The 16,643-nt window shown below is 36.3% G+C and overlaps 1 protein-coding gene across 1 annotated transcript in view; it reads left to right on the forward strand.

Moving 5' to 3' along the window:
* Window positions 1–15,928, forward strand: part of LOC124162801 — a 31,691-nt gene extending 15,763 nt beyond the window's left edge. The window contains exons 5-9 of the mRNA XM_046539458.1: window positions 1,316–1,533; window positions 5,360–5,585; window positions 6,486–6,613; window positions 8,129–8,316; window positions 15,432–15,928. Coding sequence (XP_046395414.1) covers window positions 1,316–1,533; window positions 5,360–5,585; window positions 6,486–6,613; window positions 8,129–8,316; window positions 15,432–15,478 — 807 coding nt within the window. The 3' untranslated portion in view covers window positions 15,479–15,928. The remainder of the gene's footprint in view (window positions 1–1,315; window positions 1,534–5,359; window positions 5,586–6,485; window positions 6,614–8,128; window positions 8,317–15,431) is intronic.
* The last annotated feature ends 715 nt before the right edge of the window (window positions 15,929–16,643 follow it).

A 16,643-nucleotide genomic window follows, 5' to 3' on the forward strand; every position in this document is an offset into this window, starting at 1 on the left:
CAAGTTTTAAGTCTCTAGCTCTTCATTTTATGGCACTTGCAATCTCGCAAACACTGTGACCCACTGGTGGGTCATGGTGTGGAGAGCGTGTTAAATAAACCTAATTAGGTCTTCTAATTTAAAAATGGGATTAGCTGAACTTTCCAAAAACTACCTTGCCGGCAGAAGCCCTTTTGTAGTGAAATAAAGTACATCAACACAAGTGCATAGCTGGTACTTTGTAGATATGATATAATCTCGCTGAAATTGATGCCCTTTTGTAGTGAAATAAAGTACATGAACATAAATGCATAGCTGGTGCTTCGTAGATATGATATAATCTCGCTGAAATTGATGAATTGTGGGCTAAACATTCCATGAATTGAGTCACATTTCTAATTAAAAATAAAAACTATTTTATTCAAATGTTAGATAAGTGATAATAGGGTTTTATGTCATCCATTAGACCGCGGTAATTTTCTTGGCAGCTGTGCTCTGATTTTTTGAGTAGTGTACTTAAAAATAGTATTCATTATTATTTTTCCAACATAAATTTTTCAAGAAGAGCATGGGAAATGTAAGGTAATGGAACAATAAAACAATGTATGCATATTAAAGGCTATACATATTGGCTATCTTTAAACTATCCCATTGTGTTTTAATTTTCCATTCTTTTGTAAACTGCAGCCTTTATCTGGACCTATTTTCACAACTCTTCTGGTCTTTCATTTTGAAAAAGTGGTTGAGTTATTTTCTTCTACTCAACTGAACTGGTTTACACATCGCTAGTTGTCAAATTAATGAAGACTGCAGTTGCTTAAAATTGAACTACCATACACATGTATGTATAACGTAGTTATCTACATGTATATGTACCTTAGAAGAGAAAGCAGAAGAGTTAAGGTGCATGCGAAACAATTAGTTCTATGCATGATAAAATTTTTGTTAATGTGATTTACGATTGATTGGGGTACAAGTCATTTAATAGAATTTTTTTTCCAATCTGCCTCATTTTTTCAAAAATAACTAATAATTGATTTGCTGCATCAATATACCATTTGATTCATATGCTGATGAGTGTTATTAGTTAATCAACTGTGAGTGATGTTGTCTGCTCTTTTTGATGGAGTTGATAATTATGCTTCAATACCAAAGAGTTGAATTCATGTGGCATAAGGTTCCTCATTTTTTTGATTTCTTGAGATATGGATAATGGGGCTTTTGAAAATTGTGTTAGTTTAAGTGTTGAAGGTCATTTGAAGTGTTGCTTGTCACAAGGCCATTTAATTTGCCTATGATCCTTGCTAATGGTTTGTTTCTTACTCATTTTGAGTAGAAGAGCAAGGTATTTCCAGAAAAAGGAGTGTATCCTGAAGGGAAGCATTGTCCAGAGGGAGCAAATATAAGTGTATGTGACGAGTCATGTGCTGTGGACAATATTGAAATGGAATTGGGGGAGGAGGTTGAGATTGAAGAGTGGGCTCCACCTCCTGAGTGGCGCTCCCTGGCCACGCCCTTGCGCCTCCTCAGTCCCCCTCCTGAGGACTTTGTCAGGTGTGTATGTGTACTTACAATGGGAGACCACGCACAGTGAGTCCTCGTTCTACGTCACCCCGTTTAACGTCATTTCGCGATAACGTCACGAAAATTTTGAGATCGTCATTAGTTTATTGCACCTTCGCTTTGCGATAACGTCAAGTCTTTTAAACTTCGCCCGAGAAAAAACGCGAAGCGGCGGGCGTTGCTGGTTGTTCGTTTTGTGGGCGGTAATACAGTCAGTCTAAACGAAGTGTAAAACGGTGTGATTATTATTAATTGCGATTACGGTTTTAGCAAATTTTCTGCAAAATGAATTCTTAGGTAGGTGCGTAAGGTTTTACTTGACATAATGGTTTTCAGGAAACTTAAAAGTGATCTCAAGGAATTTTTCCATGTAGAACTCGGAGTTTTTGTCGCCACTTTTTTTGCTGTGTTCACAATAATTTTGGTTCCTGTAAGTGCGACGATGTTTCAGCAATGATGATTCCCAGGCGACGCTTGCCCGGGCGACCAACCATAGCGAAGCCGAAAAGCAAATAAGGGAAGATACAAAAATGGAGAAGGATTTACGTCACTGCTGCTATTGTCGTCGATGAAGACAGGAACTCGTATTTATGCCGTCGTTTGGCATTCCCATCGTAAAAAATGCCCCAGATATGATACACTAAAAATTTTTTCGCATAGGAATTGTGAGGTCCAGGAGCCGATATTCACTTTTTACATCGTTTCTTATGGGATATTATGTTTCGATTAACGTCATTTCGTTTATCATCACATTTTTCAGGAACGGTAAGTGACGTTAAACGAGGACTCACTGAACCTTGCTCCGCCTTTTTCAATGCCGTATTTTTTATGGGATTCGGAATGGTGAACACATCTCTGAACTGGTAGTGGTTCCATTGACTGAGCCTTAGTTTGGCTGTGATTAATTAATTTTCATGCGGTATTTTTAACAGGCCATATATAATTTCAAAATATCACCACGCACCATAGACGGGTCAGTTGGGGTATTGGTAGCGTGGGTGCCTCTCACCTACTGTCGGCGTCAAAATGATGTGCCGCTGTACTTTGAAAATTTATGTCTGCACTTCAGTGCATGCTATAATTATATATAATATGTCATTTTACAGGAAATTTTATTCTCAATTCTTATTTATTTTTCGTTCTATGAAGAATCAAAAAAATGTAGACAAGCGAGTTCAATAAATGACTCTGCGCACCATAAAATCAGTCGTTTTGTCAACTTCATGAACTGTGTAACTCAACCTAAGGAAAACTACTACGTCTACAACATTCATCTTCCACAAAAAGTTTCAAACATTAATGTAGATTAATAAAGTTGCCTTTGCGTATTTTTAAAACGCATATTTTGTTGCAAAATAACGAAAATGTTTAAAGATTATCTAGTGCTACAGTTTACCCCGAAAGAAAAAATAAAATTGATAGAAAAACTTCTTAATTTACTTGAAAATTTTCTATGATCCATAATCTATAACAATATTTTTATTTGTGAATGTCAATAACTTCTATTAATGTCATGTTGCCAAACGGGGCCGCGCCAGGCTAGTGCTGGTTACCAGGAAGTAAAGTTTAGCGCGCAAGACGTGGCAACGCAGCTTTCGTTCGCTCCGGTGTATTTTTTTAATGCCTATACATAATCTATAATACATAAAAATCATGAATTTTCGGATCATAGAAAATTTTCAAATAAATTAAGGAGTGTTTCTATCAATTTTATTTTTTCTTTCGGGGTATACTGTAGGACTAGATAACGTTTAAACATTTTCGTTATTTTGCAACAAAATAAGTGTTTTAAAAATACGCAAAGGCAACTTTATTAATCTACATTAATGTTTGAAACTTTTTGTGGAAGATGAATGTTGTAGACGTAGTAGTTTTCCTTAGGTTGAGTTACACAGTTCATGAAGTTGACAAAACGACTGATTTTATGGTGCGCGGAGTCATTTATTGAACTCGCTTGTCTACATTTTTTTGATTTTTCATAGAACGAAAAATAATAAGAATTGATAATAAAATTTCCTGTAAAATGACATATTATATATAATTATAGCATGCACTGAAGTCCAGATATAAATTTGCAAAGTACAGCGGCACATCATTTTGACGCTGACAGTAGGGGGCCAAGGTTTGGGGCTTCATCACGGCTTTATATTTTCAAGTCTTCATTTTGATCATATGCCGTCAAGTTTTTCATTTATTTTAATGGCAGCAAGCATAGGCGTGAGAGAAATTTTTTATCGTCATAATGGCGTTTAGGTATTTACTCTGTGTCATTTCGAATGCAAAGATATGAAGACAGAATCAAAATGTCTAGCACTCTTGGCCCAAGTAAGATTCAAAAACACGTAGTATGGAATGCCAGGTGACGTCAACATATACAAATGAGCTCGTAGCAGCTTCTTGGCTCGCATTGAATAAATTTAAATCTTAAATACAATATGTGGTAACTAACCTATTCCTTGTTATCATTAATACATCTCAGAAGGTGAGATGGAAAATCCAGTCAGTGTGAAACCCAAGATATCTTCTCTAATTTTGTTGAATTTTGTCTTCAGTGCAAATATTTCTTGCAGAGACTGCCTCTTAATTTGAGTCTTAATAGTAATAATAATAATAATATGTACAATACAATACGATTGTGCATTGCAGGTGACTCCTGCATAAGTGATCACCATGGCTAGTCCCGGTATACTATAAACTTCCTCGGTTCTTTCGCTGTTCCTCCGTGGAAACTGACCTTGGAATGGATTATACAAAGAATCCTCTAATGAATTGCACAAATGATATTGGGCCTTCTCTTTTGTAAAGAGAAAGTAAAAAAAATGACTAAAAATATTGGGCTAACAATGGGCTGCCCGTAGAGAGTAGAGTTTAAAGGGGCATAAGCCATCAATTACGAGAAAACCATCATTGTAGCGGCCTTTGGAGGATAACTCGTGTCATCAGCCGTCACATATCATCGAAGTCTTGTTCAAGAAGTGAAGGATAAGGTAGTTGGAGGTTTTAAGGGATGACTTAGCTCCATTAGATCGGATCTGATACAAAAAGTGCCTGGTGTTTGGATCAAAAGGGGAGCGAAACATTACGAGAAGATAAATCACCCAGCTTGCGATTTGAAGGTGCCAGCGCTGCATTCACAGAAGAAAGCGGTTGAAGAAGCGTTCCCCGGTAGATTCTGTCGACTCTTGGAAAGCTTTCCTGAGACTCTTCTCATTGATGAGCAGAAATTCGAAGATTTGGATAATCATTAGCATGAACCATCATGAAAAAACGTTAAGTCGGGCAAAAAAATCTTGTGCGGGAAAAATTTTTACGACCACAAATGCGGAAAAACGCAAAAAGTGGAAACACCAAATACGGATAAGTTTTACATTGTCCTAATAGGGAATGAATCGGGACTCCAAAAAATAAATGCTAAATGTTGGAAGAAGGTTAAATGCGAAGACGTTAAATCCGGATCTGACTGTATTTGTTTGTAGAGTATTATTAACCCCTTAACTGGGGAGCGCGACTATAGTCGCGCGTGCCATCGTGTTGCAATGTTATGCGGAGAAGGTGTGAATATTCATTCTTTATGCATCATTGCATGTTTTTTGCTTTGTCAGAGGTTCTATACCAATATATTTTATTGCCATTTTTGTGCAATAGCTTTACTATAAATTTTTTTTCGAAAACGGCATCTCCGAAAATCGGTGGATTTGCTCCCCACCAGGTGAAAGATAAGGAAATTTCTGCCCCCAACCAAGGGGTTAATTTTGATAGGGACAGTTAATCTCCTTTTTGAATTAAGAAGATTCAATGAATGTGTTGTTTTCAATAGGCCTGCTTTCTCTCCATCTGAGACGTTTGAGAAGAGAATGGGAGAAGGTACCTCAACATTGGATATCGAGACACTTGTGAGAGATATTCATCGCATATCACTACCAAGTGATTCATGGACCTTGGGCGTTGTGAAAAGGAAGCGTCTAATATTTGCCAGCTGGAAAGTAGACGGGGTGTTAGAGGCTGAGAAAAGATTAGTTGTGGATGAGGACCTTAATTGCAAGGTGGGTTTCACTCAAAATTTGTTTTTCTTTGAATAGCTCTGGATTTTTTTTGTATTTACCTAGACTGTTTAATTATGCTTAGTGGATTTGATATCGTGTAAATTAAGGATGAGTCTTAAACTTTTTCGGTTCTCGGTAGCGGTACAATTCTACCCCCTCGGTTCTTGATACTCAGTTCCTAGGATAAAATCTTATTATCTGAATTAATGGCAAATTTAAACGAACAACCGCACTAAGTGAATAAAAGTAATTTCACTAAACGTGTAAATAAGCAGGAAAGCTCTGTAAAAAAAACTTAAGATTGCCTTATAATTTTATTTGCCCAGTAAAAAAGTCTAAATAACACATTGTTAAAGAATGCATCATTGACTAATACGTCACATTACATAGGCTCTTTCTCCTGGTTTTGAATAGAAAAATTCAACATTTTTACCCTCTCTGGGTGTAATCTATTCTTTTTTTGACAATTTGCATGCCTCACTGTCACAGTTCTTATAATCTCGACACTTAACTGCTCAACAAGCCAGTACAGCGACATCATGGATAAACTAAGCAGCCGTGGCTTAGCCAGCATGGTAGACATCGAGAACTGGGAACCGGAACTGACCCATCTCTAGTGTAAATGATTATTGATGATTCCTCAATAGTTAACTTCCATGGGCTTGGGATCTTAGAAAATTATTTTGCATATCTTGCATGATTATAGGCCAGTGTGACCTTTTGAAAGTATTTTAAATCTTCATGAATAAAATATTAATGAATTTTATGACATTGATGTGAAATATGTAAAAAGCAGGAGCCTATGTCCAATTGTTATTTTGAAAAAAATTTTAAAGCAGTTATCATTTATTTTTTTTATCTTGCTGCTGTCTTGCTTTATTGTGTCTTCTTTGTTTTTAGGTTATTTTTGGCAACATGATACTGGCTATAGATGAGATCAGAAGTGTCACTAAATTTGAAGATATTGGTCGCTATATGTATATTATTGATAAGATGAGCATATGTAAAGGAATTGGATCTGGCAGGAGGTAAGATGAAATATGAAATTGATATTATCTGTTTTTAAGAAAAGCTTACAATAAAAATCTGTTTTTGTTCAATGAAGTGAGATTTTTTGAGCTGTCAAATGCTGTGAGAGAATTCCATCTGTTTGCTTTTATATGCTAAAATAAGTGCTATACCTAGGTGGTTAGGAAAAGAAAGAGAGATAAGGAGGAAACAGAGGGTTTGGATGGAGCATGTTCTAAGTTTCGAGGAAATCCTGGAAACAGTGTTAGAAAGTAGGGTGTTATGCAATAAAAGAAGAGGAAGGAAGAGAATGAAGTGGAATGGAGAAAATGAAAAGGAATAGCCATTTGTATGCATTTAATTAAGAGGATAGTTTAGTGTGGAACTCGAGACAGGTCCAGGTGCTGAACACAATTCTTCATTAATACTTTCTTATGTGGAAGAATAGTAAAATTAGTGGACCCCTCTTATCACGCTTCTAAGAAAGTGAAAGCTGTTCCCCATAAAAATAGGTCTTTTCGTTGTGTTCAAAATCGCTCTTATCCTATTATGTATTTGAATACTGATATGAGTCCAACTTTTAAATTACTTGGTCTCACTGCAAGCTATTAAGCTGGTATAAAGCTTTATAGCTTTATCATCTTTTTTTAAGACTTTGAAATCTATTTACCTATATCCAATTATTTTTGGGCATGAATGCTTGAGCAGAAATCTCTCCTTTCCACCTATAATTTTTGGGGGGGTCCAAGGGGTGAGCCCCCCAAAATATAAAATATAAAAATAAAATTATTTCCCTTCATAAAAGAAAACAAAAAAATGAAAAATCATGAATTTACAAAGTATACTTCTTTAACAAATGAAGTTTTTTCGATTATGAAAATTGTTAAAATTAGTTTAAAACCCTCTACTTAGTACCTTTTTTTTAATTTTCCCCCTGGTTTTGGACCCCCCTTGAACGAAAGTCCTCGCTACGCCACTGCTTGCAATGGCTTGAATCAAGCTTTTAATATCCCACTTAACATTTGAAAAGAAGATGAAACCATCACAAGCTACCGACAAAATTTATAAAAAAGTTCTGTTAGAATTGGAATATATTTTGCTAACGCCGTAAAAAAAGTGAAAGGTCTCTGCACTACATAATGGCCTATATGTATTACATCAACTCAATGTTGTTCATTGAAGCTTTGATTTCCTTTTTGTAGCTGAAATTATACAGCCCCAATGGCATTTCAAATACATGTGCTCTTCAAAGACTGCTAGGATTCACATTATAAACTATTGGGGTACATGAACTGGGGTACTCTTCATGGTGACACACAGGAATATTATTTATAATGAAATTAGAGAAGTATTTCAGTTTATGAATGAGTAATCTCATTAAATATTATATTGCTGGATATATGATATTTAATAATTCTTCTATATTCTAAATTTCTTGGGTGAAAGTTTTTTGAACCCAACTCTTTGAGGTACTGTTATTGAACTTGTTTGATATATGAGTTACCTGTTTTGATATTGTATATTTCCTCTCACAGAGCTGCTTCCTGCCCTGGTTATTTCATACTGGGTCAAGTACGAGGTATGGGGTCTTGCCTTTTACGCTGTGCCTATTGCCAAGGAGCATTTGAAGAATCTATGAGGATTAGAAGAATGAAGCAAGGGCATGAACATGTGCGGGCCAAAGCCCAGGGAAAGGTCTGGAAAAACCTCAAGATGCTATCAGGTATGTAGTTGTTGTAATTGTAATGCATACAAGGTAATTTCATGCCACAATTGGAGTCGAAACTTGACCTCTCAGAAGCAAGAAGAAAGAAGTTAACTATTAAAATAATGTGTTAAATAAATTTTTTTAAGGAATTTAGAGTCCATAATAGTAAGTGATCAACCATCAGTTTTCCTGGATTCCCTTCTGAGGAATGTGAAGTTGAAAATTTTATGTTTGAGAATTACCATCATCTTCATACCCATTGTTCAGCCATTTTCATTTATTCGATTTCCTCTTAATCCTTCCTCTTGTATTTATATTCAAGGAGAAAAACTTGGGTACCAATTTTCATAAAAATCTGATAAGTCACAGGTCAACTCCTGTCCCAGTTGTTATTGAATGACCCAGAAGTATTTAGATTTTTTAATATCTAGGAGTAGGAATGCAGAGTTATCTTATAAATATTCATACATTATGCCTGGGTTTTACTGTAGCAAATGATATCAAAGTGAAAGACTCATGTGAATCTCAAATGCGAAGGGAAGAGTTAAATTATTCAAACGATCCAAAACATTTTGTAGGATTTATTTCCTTTTAAATGCTCATTGAAACTTGGAATATTTGGAAATCAAATAAATGGAAGCACAATTTGCAGATAAAATGCAAATTGCTTATTGTATCATTAATGCTATTTTATTTATTTATTGAGATAGTGTGCATAGATCAGCATGAACAGTGAAACCCCTATACAACGAACCCCCATACAGTGAAATTTTAAGAAAACCCTCCTTTTTTAGTCTTTGGCCTGGTCCTGGACTTATCCAATGGACAATGCACACAAAAAACCTCACAAAACAAACCTCTCTACTTAGGAAAACTCCCTAAAACGAAGACTGTGCTTGAGCCCAAAACATTGAAGTGCTCTTCAAGAAGGAATTGTTGAGAAAAAACAAAGTTTCTTTGCACTTAGAGGTAATTTTTTCATTGATATTTACGTAATGATAATAATAATATTTATAATAATACATAGTTTCATTGGACATTAAGCAAATTTGAATTTGCAATCGTCTACGTCATACACATAGGAATTAACAAATACACAAAATACATACGGCAAAATCAATAGGATTATGCATCTATAAAGGACAACACAGTTTCACATTCGAAAAACTCATTTATGGAGTAAAAGGCTTTTTTTAATAGCCAGTCATGTATAACTTTTTTAAACTTTGACATACTCACAACTTTAGTTTCTGGGGGCGGCCTGTAAAAAAAAACGAATTTTTAATATGTCAAATGGATTGCTATTTTTGCTTAACCTGCAATGACCTGTCTTGGGTGTCACAGTTCCTTGTGTAATGATTATGAAAATTAGACCTTTTTTCCAAGGAGCACAGATTATCTTTGACGTTGCAAAGGCATTTATATATGTACAAGCTGTAGAGAGTCATAATCCCAATCTTGGAGAAGACAGGCTTGCAGTGATCCCTTGGGTGAGAAAATGTGATTATCCTTATTGCCTTTTATGTATTTTAAAGAAACTATTGGTGGATGGTGAATGGCCCCAAAGTTGATGAAATCTTCACGGGAAATCAGCCGGGTAATGATGGTCATTTTGATGGCCTTCTTCAGGGCGAATGAAGACGATGGCAGAGAAGGCCATCGAAACGTTGGCAGCAATGACCATCATTACCTGGCTGATTTCCCGTGAAGATTTCATCAACAGCATTCGCCGGGAAAGCACCAAATCCTTCTTCATTTGGCCCCAAAGTTCATTACCATAATTAATATGGCTATGAAACAAAGCATAGTATATGTGAGTAAGGTACTCTTTTGGTGTCAAGTATACAAGTTTACATAGCATGTAAACAGCCATGGACAATTTTCCAAGAGTGCCTACAGCATGTGGCTCCCAAGTCAATTTTTGGTCGAGTTCTAATTCCAGTAACCTAATGGTGGTCTGGGGATTATCAGAAGTGCTCAAAGAGAAGACGAGTGACTGAGTTTTATCATTGTTTAGAACCAGACCGTTTGCAGAAAACCAGTTAGAGGCTTCAGTAAAAAACAAGTTGGAAGTAGTGCTTGTATTAGTCAGGTGATTAGTCTTGTGAATAAAAGTAGTATCGTCTGCATGGAGTATGAACTTGCATGAGACGTTACAGGGTAAGTCATTGATTATAAAAAGGAATAGAAGAGGCCCAAGGACTGAGCCTTGAGGAACTCCATAATTTAATTTCTGGGGTGAAGAAAGGTTATTATTAATGAAAACACACTGGGATCGATTGGTGAGATAGGATTCGAAGAGTTGTAGCTCAAGATTATTGAAACCATAATAATGAAGTTTTTGAAGAAGAATCGGATGAGAAACAGTCAAATGCTTTAGATAGGTCGCTGGCAGTTAAAGCAATGGAGGATTTATATGAAAAAGCATTTAGAATTCCATCTATGGCAATCAACTTAACAGCTGAAGTGGTGGAAAACCCTTTGCAAAATCCAAATTGTGGTGGAGAAAATAAGTTGTTAACTTGTACATGTTCATATACCTGAATCTTAATGGCCTTTTCAAAATTTTTCCCAAAAACTGGTATTATAGAGATTGGCCTATAATTGGAAGCTAAGGGTTTATCACCTTTTTTATAAATAGGTATTGTTTTAGAAATTTTCAAAGCATTAGGAAAGATGCCTGACTGAAAACATGAGTTCAGGAATAATGTCAGGGGTTCATCAATAATATTTACCAGATGTTTGATTAAATTTACTGATAGTCCATAAACATCAGTGCACTTTGAATATTTTAAATTATTGATGATTTGATGAATTTCATAATTTGTAACCCACTTCCATTTGAAGGGGGATGTGATTGTTTGAAATTTATGGAGAAGAGGCAAGGCCAAGTTTGGAGCCAGATCATGATTTGACACGAGGTCGGCTATTGAGTTGATGTAATACTTATTCATATCATCAGATGTAAAAGTTAAGTCAGAGGAACCTCCTGAACGACCAATTTCCCTATTTATGACCTGCCAGGCTGGTTATTATGGTTGGAAGCATTTCTTAAGAGGTCGGAGTTAAAACTACGTTTTGACTGAAGTATTTGGTTATCATTAAACAATTTATGCTGTCGCCATGTACTTCTATCCTCTGCATTGCCAGTACGAATGTACTTTTGACGCAGCTGAATTACTTGCGTCTTTATTTCTGAGAGCTCAGGAGTGAACCAGTTCAAGGACCATTTGAAATAATTAGTTTTTTTTTGCGAGTTTCTTGGGGAAGCACTGTTGGAAAAATAGCAAAAATGTTTCAAAGAAGGAGGCAAAGTCATCATTACCGTTGGCAAAGGTGAGCAGTGAATGCCAAGAAACATTTGCAAGGAGTGAAATTAATTCACAAATCCCTTCAGGGGTAATTGTACGACTGAACGTGTGGGTTATTCTACCAGGAGTATTAAATTTGCAGTTTTTGATTGAAAATTGAAATTTCAGTGATAGATGATCAGATAAACCATGGTCGGTTACTAAGACAGGGTACTGATCTGTGTTGAGGCCAGTAATGATGTTGTCCAAACAGGAGTTAAGTCTGGTTGGTTCAGTATTTGCACAATGTAAATTAAAAGACCCTATAAAAGAAGCGAAAGCAACAGAAGTACTAGATGAACGGTTAATATCCACATTAAAGTCACCACATAAAACAATTTCTAGACCAAGCCTAGAAAACCAGGAGAGACTCTGCTCCAGTTGATTACAGAATATATTAAAGTCACCTGATGGAGATCGATACACACATAGAACAATTACATTAAACTATTCTATGGTCACAGCACACATTTCACTATGAATTTCTACAGAGAACTGACTAATATCTAGTTTCTTAAACAGTAAGTTTTTTTTCACATAGATGACAGTCCCACCATTTTTTGCAGCAGGTCTACAATATGACGATGCTAAAGTATAGTTTTCACTGTTGAACAGAGGAATTTCCTCACTACACAACCAATGCTCTGTGAGGCATAATATATCGTAGTTGTTCCCATTAACAGTTGCTTCCACCATAAAATGTTTGTTCCAAGGACATTGAACGTTTGCACACAGAAGGGAAGGGGATTTGGCGGTTACTTTGGGAGACGGATCACTGATGTTGTCTCTTAGTCATAGCAAAGGAGTAGCCTTGGTTACAGGTGCATGTACAGTGACCAAGCCATCGGGATACACACTACTAACCTGACATGGTTTCAATCCAATACAGTTGACAATTAAAGCACACAAATGGTTTTTGCCCTTGCCATTAAGATGTAGGCCATGTTTAGTGTAGAAAACACGGTCAAAACCAGTGGCGCAGCGAGGAGGGTTTTGGGGGATAAAACCCCCCCCAGAGCTCCGAGAAATTTTTAAGTTTAATCCATTTTGCTTAATTAGATTGATATTATGAATAGAATAGTGTAAGGATTAGTAAAATATCCCTAAGAAAGCTGTAAACTCACCATTTTGAACCTTTTATGTTTTAATTCCGCAATTTATGTACTAATCTCGCACCTACCTCTTATCCTGGTGGGTAGTCCATACCCCCACACACCCCAGTATTAGTTACACCTAAATCTCCCCCAGCCTTAATTCCTGGCTGCGCCCCTAGTCAAAACCATTAACATCTACTATGGTAACATGTTCAGCAGGAAGTAGAACCGTAGAGGAGGGTACCGCATCTTAACTGTTCTGCTCGAGCTTCAAAGGGTTCACAACCCAGACCTGGAGGGCAGAAGGTACGGAGGAAACTTGATATTTCAGCTCGGTGAAGGCCGTAGTCAACTCTGATGGTTACTTCCATAAGAAATGTGCAAGGGAAGCCAAAACTCTACCTGGCTTTGTCTATTGCTTCGCTCCGCACGGCTCTGTCTATTGCTCCACTGCTCATTTTCCATGGCTATTGCTGTGCTCTGCACGGTTCTGTCTATTGTTTTGCTCTCCGTCACTCCGTTATTGTTTTGCTCTCTGTTGCTCCGTCTATTGCTCCATTTCGAACAGGAGAAGTTGGCAAGTCATCACTCCTCTCTGAACTACAGAGGTAGTTCACAAGTCGAAATGGTGCGACAGAAAATCCTCGGAGTAGCTCTTGAAATTAAATTTCTATTCTCATTGAGAGTCCCTCATGCAGAACCAGCTTTTCCTTTCTTCAGTCCTTACACTATTATGTGCATAACTGTAAATTAAAGTCAATATTGAAGTTTATGTACCATTGCAAGTTGAATAAAAGGTGGTGTCTGTGCTTAAAATTGTGGTTGTTCCTCGGCCCCGTTCCACTTACAATTTCACTTGATAGTCTTATCAGAATACCTTTCTGTATTGGTTTACATTTACTGTGGTGCAGGTGGTGGGACTGAGCTCCATGTTTTCATCTAAAATGGTTTCAAATTACCTTTCCCTATTGGATTTTATATTGGGAGAGGCAGGTGGATGATTATCGTAGGACACAGAAGGGCTCAATGTGTGTGCTAGGTTAGATCTTTCTTGCCGCATCCAACTCAAAACGTCTCCATTCCAAATAGTTAGTATGAAATATTACCAGTGCAACTAGAGTTTTCGGAACAACGATATTTGCTCGTCTACTTGGTTTAGGCAGAGGTCCTTGTAGTGCCATGAAAGAGGCAAAAATGATTGGTATCAGTTCTTATGTGTTTTTATTATCTTAATTGCTGGCGTAAGTCATTTAATTCATGCGATTGTACTTTGTGAATAATTATTCTAGTTTAATAGGATTAGCCTGCAAGCGGCGCAAATTTTGATACAAGAGACGTTGTGCAGAGGACTGAAAAAGGTCAAACCTGGCTTAAAATTTTCTTCAAGTATGAAGAGGTAATTACTGGATAAAGGGCAACAATGCATGGATTCAAATTTTACCTGGAATACTCTAGGATGGTACTGTGTTTTGGAACAGAAGAACGGGTGTGCCTGCAGAATACTGTTCGTCTTCAGCTTTTATGAAGGCATCATCATCTGGGATGGTCATTTCAACCTCAGTGAATTTCCATCTGCCATGTTTTTACATGTGGTAACTGACTTACCCCACCTAACTTCCACCGTCGTTTATCAAGATCTATTTTTTACGAAACTTCAGTATATTTACTAAAATTTCACAGGTATTCCAACAATACATAATATTTCCTGAGTCCAAAGTGTAATTTGTGCTCTTTCAATCAAAATTGCTGCATAAAACTGCCAATCGATATGGACTTAATTATTGCACTCCACAAATAATATTGACAAGACACAGGAAAATTATGGAGCACTTTAAGAGTACGTAATCCACAGGCATCAATTTTGGCATTCCTGTAATTTCAGGCCATAACTTAACCCCTTGAGCTGTAATGACGAGTCAAGCTCATCATGAACTTGCGATGCCAAACTGAGCAATGACGAGTGTATCTCGTCATCGGATTTTCATAAGTTTAGCACTATTTTGAGGAACAATATAATTATTTTGATAGCTTAACAATGTTATAACATTCATAGTATTCATAAATAATTCATATTTAATGAAACATGATGCATTGGAAGGATTAAAATGATTTTATTCGAGTAGCGGTAGCTGTGTTCTCTATGTTTAGTAATCACATTTTATTTCACGGTTCCACGAATTTCCACGGTTCACGGTTGATTACAAATTACAGAATTATCATTTCATTACCTACCATTTGAAAAACAACCACAGAAAAAATAAATAGAGAATAGGAGTGCGATATTCGGAAAATATATCGAAGTGGAAGGGTTTAATAAATAATGGGGCATGGAGCAGAATGGACGAGAAAAACAATAATTTCAGTTAGGAATACTCAGATTGGAAATCACGTTGTGACAGCCACAGTGTTTGATGGAAAGTAATAAAAATTGTTTATCATCGCTATGGGAAAGTTTTTAAGGTGAATTAAGCAAGTTTGATGCCCCCTGCAAAGACGCAACCCGCATGTCACATAAATTCACTGAAACCCACTACAGTAAAGTCATGGTTTTCCTGTTTACAACAAATTTGTTTTATAGAGGTTTTACTGTATAACTTTTTATTTGTGATGAATGAGCCACAAATCATAGAATTTGGTACTGCTGAGACTGAAGCTGTATTTAACTTAAGTAATGTTTTCTTTGCAGATCTCTACCCGGAAATGAAGAGGGTTGTGAAGTCTCATGCACTGTGAAGTTAAGTGTATGGCTTGTTTGTCAATAGAATGTTGGAGAACATGGGTATTTGAGAGTGATGACGTGTCAAGTGTGATGAGAATTGTTTAAATGTCAAGGAAATTCTGTTAGTGTTCAAGTGTTGTGAGTGAGTGATATTGTGTATGAATTGAATATGGAATGTTCATACTCAAAACTAAAGAACTGCCATGATGGATGCATCAGGAAGCATAGTGTGATACAGTGGTCTTTATTTTTATAATTCAAGTTGCTATTTATGTATTTAAGGTTGAAATGGGACAGAGCACTTCAAATATTTCCGTTCACACCGAAGTATTCCATTCTTCCATGGGTATGGTTGATGGGGAGAATGGAAATTATTGGACTTCTAAGTCATACTAAGTATAATCTCCAGAAAATGTAGGACAGTAAAATCTAAGATTCAAAAATTAAATATTTTTGAAAGAAAAGATGAACATTTTTCTTTAAGTGTGTTCAAAATAAAGAATTTCTCTAATCCTTGAAAAAGTGCTTTGTTACATTATTGATTTGTTGTATGATTTGATAGAATTTCATTTATCTATGCGAATTTACTTCTTGGAAGAATAGTCTTTGTGGGAGGATGAATGAGGCTTGAATTACTACTATCATCTCCGTGTTGTAATGTTAGGTGCAAATTTCAGTTTATTCTCACATGAGAATATCTTGAAGGACTAGTGGAAGGGAAAAAGGGCAAGGGACGGCCCCGAATGAGTTATATAGGACAGGTTATAAAGGATGTAAAAGAGAAGAAATATGTATGTAGCTATGAAAAGATTAGCGGATAGGAGAGAGAATTGGAGAGCTGCATCAAACCAATCTTAGGATTGTTGACTAATGATGATGATGAGAATATCCTCCTCAAATTGATCATATCTTGTTACATTATGATTTCTGAAGGAGTTATTATGGGTTAGAGAGGGAAATTGTACGTTAAATTTTTTATATGTGGCATACTTGGGAGACATTGTGGAGTCCATGTCTGAAACCTGAGGGGGAAATTTTGGAAAAACAGTAAGTAGAGGGTTATAAATTAATTTTAACACTTTTAATAATCGAAAAAACTTCATTTCTTTAAGAAATCTTTTGAAAAGTCATGATTTTGCAATATTTATTTTTCTTTTATGAAGGAAAGTAAATGAGTTT

Source organism: Ischnura elegans, chromosome 7 (genome assembly GCF_921293095.1).
Source record: "Ischnura elegans chromosome 7, ioIscEleg1.1, whole genome shotgun sequence".
NCBI lineage: Eukaryota > Metazoa > Arthropoda > Insecta > Odonata > Coenagrionidae > Ischnura > Ischnura elegans.